The 12,121-nt window shown below is 37.8% G+C and overlaps 1 protein-coding gene across 1 annotated transcript in view; it reads right to left on the reverse strand.

Moving 5' to 3' along the window:
• The window catches only part of NEB (nebulin), a 239,440-nt gene that overhangs the window by 197,177 nt on the left and 30,142 nt on the right, over positions 1-12,121 (reverse strand). The window contains exons 11-18 of the mRNA XM_036744010.1: positions 11,125-11,241; positions 4,892-4,993; positions 4,695-4,802; positions 4,511-4,615; positions 3,956-4,054; positions 2,672-2,776; positions 1,669-1,776; positions 1,464-1,577 (exon numbers count right to left, since the gene is read on the reverse strand). Of these exons, the coding sequence (XP_036599905.1) occupies positions 1,464-1,577; positions 1,669-1,776; positions 2,672-2,776; positions 3,956-4,054; positions 4,511-4,615; positions 4,695-4,802; positions 4,892-4,993; positions 11,125-11,241 (858 nt within the window). The remainder of the gene's footprint in view (positions 1-1,463; positions 1,578-1,668; positions 1,777-2,671; positions 2,777-3,955; positions 4,055-4,510; positions 4,616-4,694; positions 4,803-4,891; positions 4,994-11,124; positions 11,242-12,121) is intronic.

The following is a 12,121-nucleotide window of genomic DNA, read 5'->3' on the forward strand; positions in this document are numbered from 1 at the left end:
AACTCACAATCAATACTGTAGTTATCATGAATGATAAATTGGAGAGATTATATTAAAAAAAACCACATGACTATTTCTGATACTTCTCAGAGACTGATTTCAAGCAGGCAGCTACTCCTAGCTAATCTACATTTGGCTCATCCCATTACTGTTTGCAAATTTGAAAAATAAAATCACTATTTATTACCATTAACAGAGACAGGGAACAGAAAACCTGGCCATAGACTTAGAATTAGATAAAGTGCTATTAAATGCCTTTCATGTCATCTCTTAAAATGGATTTTACCATTCATTAATATCACTTGATTATGCAGGCTTTCCATGTTTTGCTATATGAGATTCTGGTGTCAAGAGTGAGTCGCATGAGAGATATCCTCTAAGCAACTCTTTGAGACACATTCAGGTTGGACTTTGAGATACAAGGTCCTACTGTTGGGAAACAGACACCTGGACACTTGGAAATGTACTGCAGAGGCTGCAGGAGATGGAACAGGGTAGAGCTAGGAGTGGGAGGAAGGATGCTATTGATCAGCTTTCTGTTTTCATTCATTATTCTAACCAATTATGGGCTGAGCTTAGTTGCTTCTCTCTGCTGAAGCAATACAAACTCCTGTCAGCATTCTCCAAATCTTGGAACCCTGGTATAAAGACTGTTGCCCTGTTCTAATTACAGCTGTGCTGCATGACAACATGTACTCCCTCGTCATCTTTTTGAACTCACTCAAATACTTAAAAATGTACTTTAAAAGGGTATGAACATTATTTTGAAAATTACATACAGGGGTGGGGAGCAGTATCCCATAGTGGATAGTGAGCTGGCCACAAAACCAGGAAAACCCATTTCTGTTAGATACTGGCTGTGTGAGGTTGATAAGGTATCAACCTCACCAGCATCATTGGTAGAGATATCTCTAATGAAGAAATTACAGGTCCACTCCCTATCCCTGTCCCTAACAAAATCGAAAAATAAGTTTTTGTAAGTGACAAAAAATAACTCCTCTGCAAATAGTTGTATTTATGAAGCATAGTGCTTGTACATTTTAAGGCCTGAATAAGTGCGTTGGTTTTTAATTGTATTGAATTTTCTTTTTAAAATATCATTTATATTTTCTTTTAAAAATATCATTTAAAGGTGATTTGAAAGGAGTTAAATATTTTAGAAAATGTTAAAAATAATGATTTTGATATCAAATCCATAAATAGGAGATAAAATTAGAACATCATCAAAAGAATCATTTCTTCCCATTGTGAGGGAACTAAAGATATTTAAGAAAATTCAATCATTTCCAATAGAACCCTAATATAAGTACCTATGAGCATCTAGAAATGTGATGCTTCTGTTCCACAAAGTCCCTCACACCAGCCATGCCACCTTGAACCTGAGATGCTCCATCAAACTCTGGACATGCTAGTGAGGAAGATGGGCAAAATAGGAAACATGAGAGATTTCCAAAACCACTTACATCACTCTGGTTTTTGGCCACCTTCAAAGAGTGCAGGATCTTAGGATCATCCTCAATACTTAAGGCTCCAATCATTTTTCCTCTGCTCTTTTCATAGTCTTTCTTATAGAGCACCTGCACCAAGAGAGACAGCACAGATGGAAGACTCCACTCAGCACACACATGCCAACCAGGTCACCTCCACTGGTTCCCAAGTAATACTCACATCACTGGCATTCTTGCTGTTGGCCTTGGCTGCCAGGAGAGGAATAGCGTCCACCTTAATTTCAAATTTCTTGGCTTTGCTCTTCTCCCAGTCTTGCTTGTAAACATTCTAGAGAAGAAATCGTACGTGGAAGAATTATAAAAGCTCTGTATGATGTTTATTCCTCTGTCAAAGGGTAGAACAGGTACTTGTAGAGTGATGTGGCATGAAGAAAGCCATGGAGCCATGTGGTGGGTTTGTGTCAGGCTTTTGTTGCTCAGTTGTTTTCAGTCGTGTCTCTTTGTGACCCCATTTAGATTTTCTTGGCAAAGATACGGGAGTGAGTGGTTTGCCATTTCCTTCTCCAGCTTATTTTACAGATGAGGAAACTGAGGCAAACAGGGTTAAGTGACTTGCCCAGGGTCACAGAGTTAATAAGTGTCTGAGTCCAGATATGAACTCAGGAAGATGAGTCTTGCTGACTCCAAACCTACCACTCTAACCACTGCACCACCTACCTGCCCTGTGTCAGGCTAGTTACAGTGAATTCATACTCCAGAGCCCCGGGACTTCACTCAAAGGTTAAATTATTAGCCCAAGGTCACACAATCAGTGTCTGTCAAAGGCAGGATTTGAATGAGGGTCTTTCCGACCCTCAGGCTAGCTAGCTCTTTAACCCCTATGCCATGTTACGTCTCACCAGAAGAATATTATTATTTTAAAAAGATATATTTGTATTTTAGGGAAAACCAGCACACACTTTTGCAAATGTAATCCAACCTCTGTCTCAGGGGAATTCGCATATCTTATTATGGGAATTCAAATAATTATACTGGCTAAGAACTTAGTAGTGGGAACAGGAAAAGAGATCCCAGTTCATAAGGCACCAAATATGAGAAATATTATTGTTATCTCCTATTGTAATTTCTCACATTGCTAGAAGCAATTCATCAACAGTGAGATACAAATACAAAACATCACAGATTCTCACCCCCTCCCATGGTATTCTGTATGGAGAACTTACATCACTGAGGTTATAGGCATTGACTCTGTGCTGAATGAAGTTCGGGGCATCTGGCGGGATGTTGCACTTGAACTTCTCACTTTCATGTTTTGCTTTATAATTCAGCTGAAAAACAAGGGGAATGTCCTCTTAGTGCAGGAAGAAGCCTGTCCTATAACACTAATGGATTACTCCTATTGCACACTGCAAATTTTTTGGCATTCAATGAATGTCAGATCAAAAGAAAGATCCAGAGCCTGGAGTAGGCAATATCATTGTATGACCGATACACTTTAACAGAGAGTGTCCCAAAAGTCTTGGTGCAGTTTTAAGCTTTAATAGCTGTAGAGACATGTGGGCTATTAAAGCTTAAAACTGCATTAAGACTTTGAGGAATACCTTGTATGCTGTAAGTGGCCCCCATTGAGTCTGGGGCCAATGGGCATAACATAATATATAATCAAATGAGATGATGTAAGTGAAAGTGCTTAGAAAGCTACAAAGTGTTATGTAATGTAAGGTACTATTATTATTATCATTGTTCTATGGGAAAAGTCTGAGTAGGTCTTCCTACTTTATCAGTGCTCATGATTTAACTCATTAATGTGTTTTAACCTACATTCTTTTTGCTACTTTACAATTTATCATTTTTTTAAAAAAAACATATCCCTCTCATGGAACTTAATTCTTTGTGTTCTGCATTATTTGAATATTCATGAAAAGCACATGTGATAAAGCTACCCTTGTAAGCTCATATTTTCTTTTTAGTGGAGAGACAAAGAATCAGTGAATTGAAGCCTCAATTTTTAATCCAATCAAAGAATGTTGGAATCAGAAGGAACCTGGCAGGTTATCTAGTCCATATTTCTTTGCCATTAAACTTCACCCCTCTCATAGGGTTAATGATTTAGAGATGGAAGGGACCTTATATATCTAATCCCTTCATTTTACAGATCGGAAAACTGAAGCTCGAGCAGTTTAAACAACTTGTCTAAGTATAAGCACCTAAGTAACAGGAACAGGATTCCAAACCAAGGTCCTTTGATGCTAGAGCTGGCACATCTTAACACAATGTCTTCTCATTGATCAATTGAGCTTTTCATCCTATTACCTAATCAATACTTGAATGTGGAAAATGAACATAATGACATACTATTTTTATAATAGGAAATATAAATATAGCCAAATGAGTAGCATCCACATGAGTATTTTTAGAAATATTTGAATTACTGGATTTTACATGTTGTTATTTGAAAATAATGGGTCAGAAGGGGCTGGATTTTTCTAACATTTCATGGTACTTACATCACTTAACTGCTTGGTATTGATTTCAGCTTGCCGTTGGACAGGAGAATCAGTAACTGGAGTGAATTTTGTCTTATCAGGATGGACTTTGTAAGTGTGCTGGAGGAAAAAAACGGAGTTACAATGCATGGCAGAAAACATAAAAAACCAAAAAGAATAGCCCCCCAAACTTTTGTTCAATCAATTTTTGTATGCTAATTAGATTTCAGGTTGTTAGAGACATTCAAATGTCAATATAACTGATCTATGCCTCCTGAGGTGCTCTTTATCTTTAAAAGACCAAAAAAGAAAAAAAAAGAAAAAAGAGTTTACTAACTGACCTAAAACTACCAAGGAGTGTATTTCTATGGATCTGTTTGACAGTAAATATGATAGTCACCTCAAAACTAGATTTCTTGCCTCCCATTTATATTATTACTTTAAAGGAAATAGTAATATTGTCAATTACATCTTGACCACTAGATGCCATGAGAAGATCCTAGAATATCGCTGGTTTTCTTTGGACGCCAGCCCCCAGACATCCTAAATTTTCCAGTGTTTGTGTTGCAGACTTACATCTTTACATTGGTCTAGTTTCTTGATTGCTTCGTATTCTTGAGTTATGGTCTGGGGGAAGTAGCATTTTCCTCTGTCTTCTTCGTACTCTGCTTTGTAATTTTTCTGCAAGGAGAAAGCACACATGAGGGCTAACTCTGGCTGTAGTTTCTAGAAACCATGTCATTGGGAAACATGAACTTACATCACTGTTCTGAGCTGCAACTTTCATGCAGTGTGAATGGTATGGGTCCTCGTAGCTGCCTACATAGTGTCCCAAAATATTCTTCACATATGAATCTTTATATTTAGTCTGGAAGACAAATCACATTTCACTTGTTTATATATGTGAAATAAGTCTCTGGTTCACATCAAAGGACTGACACTGTAGGGCTGACTTACATCACTGAAGTTTTGCAGAATTGTATCAAGCTGAAATTTCGGAGTCTCACAATAATTCATGCTCTTTGCCTTTGTCTTTTCATAGTTTTCCTTGTATAATTTCTGTCAGAGGAAAAAAGGACAGATAAAATAGATTTCTGTCACTCCTACACGTTGATTATAATAGCTCTTATTTTTCAAACACTTTAAAAATTAAAAAAAGGTCTCAATCTACTATCTTGAAAACCTATAATCAAAAGTTGGGGTGTTATGAATCATAAGCCTTTGTGCCATTAGCAATGCACATTAAATCTATGTTTCTAACTCCCTCAAAAAATAATCTTTGGAAAGAAAAAGATCTCAAAAAACAGTTCTCTACCTTAGAATCAAGACTCACAGATGGTTAAAGGCTATAGTGTATATACGCCATTTTCAAGCCTGACTTTCACTGACTCAGGTTCTTCCCATACTTGCAAGCTAGAAATGTGAGGATTAGTAGTGATTCTAAAGAAGCATTCATAAGAAAGTAGTCATTCATAAGAGCAGCAATTACAAATGTTATCAATTTAAACAGAAATAGACATACTTCTATCTTCTCATTTTACCCAGTGGAAAAATATTTCAGAGAATATTTAAAGTTATAATCCTGCTGATAAAGTTCTAAAACCCAGCAGGGAATAACAAGTAGCATATCCAGGAATTGTGCTTTTTTTTATACTTATGCACTTAAGGCTAACTGTTGAAATGAGAATTTCCATCTTTACTACTTAAAGCGAAGGTTGGAATTTCACTAATTTTTCATTCCATACCAATGACTTAGAATGTACAATGGGCTTAGAATGTACTTTCCTATGTTCACTAACAGCTAATCGAGGTAGCCTGAATGGCTACATATTATGAATTTATTTATAATTCTTATCTATTGGAACATTAACCTGCAGATTATCTTTAGCCATAAAAATAACATGAAGAGTCATTGGTTTTATTGCCGGCAATTTCAGACTGATTAAAAATTTGTTAATTGATGCCTTTGTGCTTATATTCTTACAATTTAGAAGAAAAAAAACCCAAAACAAAGCACCGTTAGGTATAAAATTTGTTCCAGGCTTGGTCCTCTAAGTGGGGGTGTCCTGGTCAGTGAAAGCAAAATGAGATTTTTGAGCATGACTTTTATATATCTGTAATAACAATGTAACAGCATTTCTTCAGGAGGGAGATGCTAAGAACCTATCACCACCAACAGGACATGCATTTAGAGTTGCTTTTCCAAGACAGATGATAGGTTTGTTGCAATCCTTCCAATTCTCTTGCAATCCTCCGTGTGACTGAGGAAACATTTTCTGGCCAGGCTTAAGGGTGTTCTCTGGCCGTGGAATGGAGAGAAGCTAACCATTCATTCATATAAAGGTATGTGTGTATGTATGTGTGTATATATGTGTATACATGTGTGCATATATGTGCATTCATATATGTATGAATATAAATACACATATGTACACTTGTGTGCATGCATATGTATGTATGTGTATGTGTGACTAACTCATCCACAATGAAAACTTTAGAAAATATAAAATGACAATATGAGAAAATTTTATTTGATGCACTAGCTGTTCACTTATAAGGTTAACTATTTAAATAGGTTAAATAAATTAACTACCCTAATCTAGGCCCTCATCACCTCTCACCTTGTCTATTACAAAATCCTAATGTCATTGATCCTCTTCAAGAAGGAAGGACTAGAGAAGATTCTGGGAAGATGGCAGAGTACCTCAGAAAATTTTAAGCTCTCAAGATTTCCCTCCCCAAAAGAGATAAAATAGCACCTCTGGGGGAACATAGAGCCATGAAAACAAATAAGAGTAGGGGCAGAAAGGGGGTTCTCTTGGGACAATCAGAGGTGACCTGAAGAAAAATCCCAGGACTAGATTTTCTCTTCGTGAAGAGCAAACACTTCCAAGCTAGGGTCTGCTTTAACAGTAAGCAGCAAGCCTTGGGTTAGCTGGTTTGAGAGACTGTCTTGACCCCAGGCACAGGAACTTTTACCCCCAGGACAGTGACAGGAGTTGGGCATCTGAGACAGGAAGATCTAGGGAACCTCCGCTAACAAGGAATGTCAGAACCAGCTGTGCTGCCGAGAACAGCCCAGGTCAGAAGGAACCAGTACACACAGGGCAGTGGGGCAAGGACTCCACTGGCTGTGGGCACTTACAGGAGGTTGGAGGTCTTGGTTTGAGTTCCAGGTCAGAGGGGAGAACTGAAGAGGATCAGAGGACAGAGGCACCATCCCCCATACCCCAGGATTAGAGGTGATTATAAAAACTAAATTATTAAAAACAAATGCACAGGCAAAGGGAAAAGAATCCAACCATAGGGAGCTATTATGGGAATAGAGAAGACCAGGGTTCATCTTCATAGGAGGATAACAAAGCAAAGAAACCCTCTTCTACTCCGAAGAGTAATGTCAAATGGTCACCTGCCCAAAAAGAATTCGTTGAAGAACTTAAAAAAGACTTTAAAAATTAAATGAGAGAGATGGAGGAAAAATTAAAAAGAAAAATAAGAATAATACAAGAAAAACAAGAAGATTATGACAAGAAAGCCAACCAACTAGAAAAGGAGATCCAGAATCTTAAGGCTTGAAATCAGAATTGGGCAAGGGCAAGCCAGCGAAGTTATAAGAAATGAGGAAATAAAAAACAAAATATAAAGAATAAAAAAATAGAAAGGAATGCAAAACATAAGAAAAATAACAGATCTAGAGAACAGATCAAGAAAAAAAAACGTAAGAATAATTGGACTACCTGAAAGTTCTGATCAAAAAAAGAATCTTGACACAATAATACAAGAAATAATTAAAGAAAATTGTCCTGAAGCATTAAAACAAGAGAGGAAAGTAGAAAAAGAAAAAATCCACTGATCACCACCTGAAGGAGACCCCACGAGGAAAACTCACAGAAATATTATAGTTAAATTCCGAAATCCCCAGATGAAGGAAAAATATTATGAGCAGCAAGAAAAAAAACCAACTTACATATGATGGTACCACAATTGGAATCACACAAGACCTAGCACTGGCAACACTAAAAGAGCACAGGTCTTGGAATAGTAGATATCAAAGAGCAAAAGAACTGGGCCTCTGGCTGAAAATATCATACCCAGCAAAGCTCAGTGTAATTCTGAATGAAAAAAATGCACATTTGATCAACTGTCAGACTTTCAGGACTCTGTTTAAAAAAACCTGGACTTAATAGAAGATTTAACATACAAGAGCCAAGAGGAATATAAGGTACATACCAATGACCAATTACAAGGGACTAAATAAGGATAGAATGTTTACCTTTTATGTATGGAAAATGTAAAATCTAATATTGTTACTAGTAATTACATAGCTTATAAGAAAGATTGGAGTAGACCTGAGTATGATATGACTTCAAAAAGTAAAACTTTTTAAGAACAGCTAAAAGAGTAATTATCTTATACAAATGAGGTTCAAGAGGAAGAACCCACACAGAAGAATTAGATAGGGGAGGGGGTGCTGTTAGGTCTGGAAACCTACTTTCATCGAGAATGTAAGAGGGGAAATTACATAAACATTTAGACGAGTATAAAAGTCTTCTAAATTTAGAAAGAAATAAAACTCTAAGGGGATAGGGAGGGGGGAGAGGATAAAGGAGGGTTCTTCAGAGAGGAGGGTGAGGGAATAGGTTAAAAAGGGGATTTAGAGAGGTCTTTAGATTTAGGGGAATGGGAGGGATAAGGAAGGGAATTTTAGAGGAGAGGAGGACAGAATAAGTGAAAGGGGTGTATAAGAGGGTGTTTAGATTTAGGGGAATGGGAGGACAAGGGAGGGATTGCTGGAATCAGCATATGTTAAGTAACGAGGGCAAAGTGGAAGGTAGACGTAAAGTACAGGAATTAGGAGAGATAGGAAAAAAGAGATATGCACAAACATGAAAACAAGATTAAGAGCAGGATCTCTTAGGAAAATTGTATGTATATATGTATGTATATGTGTATGTGTATGTATTTATCAATACCTATATATAAATATATCCATGCTCAATTGTAACCTTGGGGTGGTGAGTAGGGAGGAGGAAGGTGGGAAGAAAGAACAAAGTAAAAAAGTGTACAGCAGAGAGCAAAAGAAACCTACAAGGAAGCAAAGATGGACAGCCTTCAACATAACTCACAGTATTTAATACATAGGCTTTCTTGAAATGATAAGTTATTGCTATGTATTCTGAATCCTCTCCTATGTTCTGCTTTGCACATGACATGTTTTTTTCTTTTTTCTTTCATATTTAAGTTTAATATTTAAGTTTACAATGTTTCTTTTCCTTTTCTTATTGTGAATTTAAGTTGTAGCATTTATCTAAAATTTTTAAAAAGTGAATGTTGAAAAAAAATTAAAAAGGATAGACCAGCACCACCAACAATAACAACAACCTTCTAATGGTCTCCCTGCCTCCAGTTTGTTCCCCATCTAATCCACTAAGCTGCCAAAGTGATTTTTCTAAAGTATAGGTCTGTCACATCAACTCCTCAACTCAATAAACTTTAATGACTCCATAATCAAATGTAAAGTCCTCTTTTATGCATTTGAAGTTCTTCAAAATCTGATCCCTTCCTATCTTTCCAATCTTTTTATGCTTTATGTGCTTCTACTTACTCTGTGATCCAGACATACTCTACATGACATTCTACCACATATCTCCAAGCAAAGACCTCATCACATAAGGTAAGCTCCTTGAGGACAGGTATTTTCTTTGTACCCCTGGTACTTGAAAATGCCTACTGCACAGTAAATATTTAACATATTCATGTTACCTGAGTGATTTAGAGTTGTAAGGAATGTTAGAGATCATCTAGTCCAATTCTCAAAATATCTTGTTACTAACTGGGAGGGGGAGATTGGGATGATTCCGTCTTGGATGTCCCCAATGGCTCCAGTTGTTCTAATGTAGACCTGTTTTTCAGGGCATGATTCTTTTCCTTCCTTAAGCTCAAGCATTTAAAATCCAGGGGCTTATAAATCTCCATAACTATTCTTAAAAAAAAATTAAAAATTTATGTGAAGCCTTAGGGAATCTTCTTTTGTGTTCTATTACTGGACAATAATAGTTCCCAAGACTGATCCTTAAATATAAAATGGCTCAATGAAGACAGTTTCCCAAGTGGCAGCTTTAGAAAGATATGTTCCTTTTGATCTAAATGAAATATACACATCTATTTATTTTGCAGTTAGAGGGCTCTTTCTGAAATTTTGGATTGAAGAGGCTAGGATTCTTATTTTATCCAGTGCTGTTTGGACTTCCTGGGTATTAGAATGTAGACTCCTTAAAGGAAGAGACAACTAGGGGCAGCTAGGTGGTCCAGTGAGTAGAGCACAGGCCATGGAGTCAGGAGGGTCTGAGTTCAAATCCAGCCTCATGATACTTGACACTTGATACACTAGCTGTGTGACCTTGTGCAAGTCACTTAACCCCAATTGGCCTGTCCTCTCCCCTCCAAAAAAAAATAAGAGACTACTTTATTTTTGTCTTTGTATCCCTGAGCTGTGATGAGCACATAATAGGAACTTGAACAATGCTCGCTGATTGGTTAGAACCAGAGGTGGTATCTGGCACATGGTACATGCTTAATACTTGTTCATTCATTCCTAAACCATGGCTCTTTTCTCTCACATCCCTTGGGTAGCATATTTGGGGAGTGAAAGACTGGGCATCTGGAAGGGCTTAGTCACTTTTCTCTGCTCTCCCAGCCATTTACAAACACAACTCTGCTGTTCCTAGCAAGAGAGCAGAAAGATGCTGTCCAGTGCGGCTTGCCTGAATCCAGAGCACAAGCACTTCAGGCCTGCAGCTATTTTCCTTACATTCATTTGACTAGCTTCTATCAAAAGACTAATAAACACATTAAGAAATCCATGTTGTTTGAAGGAGCTGTTATAAACTCAAGGAATTTTAGAAAAAAAATTAGGCAAAGAGATTTTTGCTGTACTGAAAATCAAGAAAACCAGGCCTCAAGTCTTTCCTTTGATGCTTGTCATTTGACCTCTCTGAACCTCAGTTACCTCATCTGTAAAATGGGGATAATACCTACAATCCCTGACTTGCAGGTTTGTTGAGAAGTTCAATGAGATAACATATGTCAAGTTCTTTGCAAGCCTCAAAGATCCACATGAACGTTTGCTACCATTATTGTTGTTGGTGTCATTTTACAGCTGATGTTTAAAAATCTTTAAAAATACTTACATCACTTAGGATGTCTCCTGCAGCCTTCAGCTGTCTGAGTAGCGGGTTCTCTGTAGCAGGAAGCACATTATAATCAGCGGTAGCTTTTTTCTTTTCATAGTCTTCTTTGTATTTTACCTGTAGGAGTGAAAGGAAATGAGAGAGCGTCTGTCACTTTTACGTTCCAAGATCTCTGTTATACTGCTGGCACATAGTTCCATGAATTAGTCTCTCTCTACACACAGGGGTCCTTGGCATTCCATAAATATGAAATATTAATAATTATGCACAAAGACTGCATCCCACGTACCTCTTCTCACAATAAAAAGAGTATTTCCTTTGGAATCAGAGGACCTGGGTTCAAATCCTGCCCTCTGTGGCTTAATATTCATGTGACTCTCTCTGGCCAAGTCATTTAACTTTTCTAGGCCTCAGCTACTTCGTCTGACTAGATGCCCCCTGAGGCCCTTCCAGCTTTAGATCTATGATACTGTGACCTTGCACCCAGATAATGATACCTATTTACCAAACTGCCAACATCTGTGAGGGTGTGGAAAGGACCCTTATAGCTTCCTCTGTTCTACTTTCCACTTGTAAAGAGTCCCCTAGTACAGTAGTGACTGTCTAAGTATGAGTATGGGTAGGTTAATGTATTTGAGGAGGTGTTAGGTGGACATGATGCCTCAGCTGCCTCCTCGCCCTGGAAGTTCCCTTATTTCCAGTGGCCTTCTCCCTCTGGGACATCCATCCCTCTTCTCCTATGCCGCCTCTCTGCCATTGAAGATGTGCCCTAGAACCTTCATTTGAAGGAAGGACCCAGGCGAGTCTTCCTTCATCTCTGTCAGCTCCGTTTCTGACCCTCTAAACTTTACTGCCCTGCCTCCTCTCCCCCGCTTTTCAGCTCCTTTTAATTATTGCCTTCCCCCATTAGAAAGTAGCCCTCTGAGGTCAAGGACTATCCTTCTTTTTGCTAGTATTTGTATCCTTACTACTTAGTTCAGTACCTGGCACATAGTAA

This window comes from Trichosurus vulpecula, chromosome 2, assembly GCF_011100635.1.
Source record: "Trichosurus vulpecula isolate mTriVul1 chromosome 2, mTriVul1.pri, whole genome shotgun sequence".
Classification (NCBI taxonomy): domain Eukaryota; kingdom Metazoa; phylum Chordata; class Mammalia; order Diprotodontia; family Phalangeridae; genus Trichosurus; species Trichosurus vulpecula.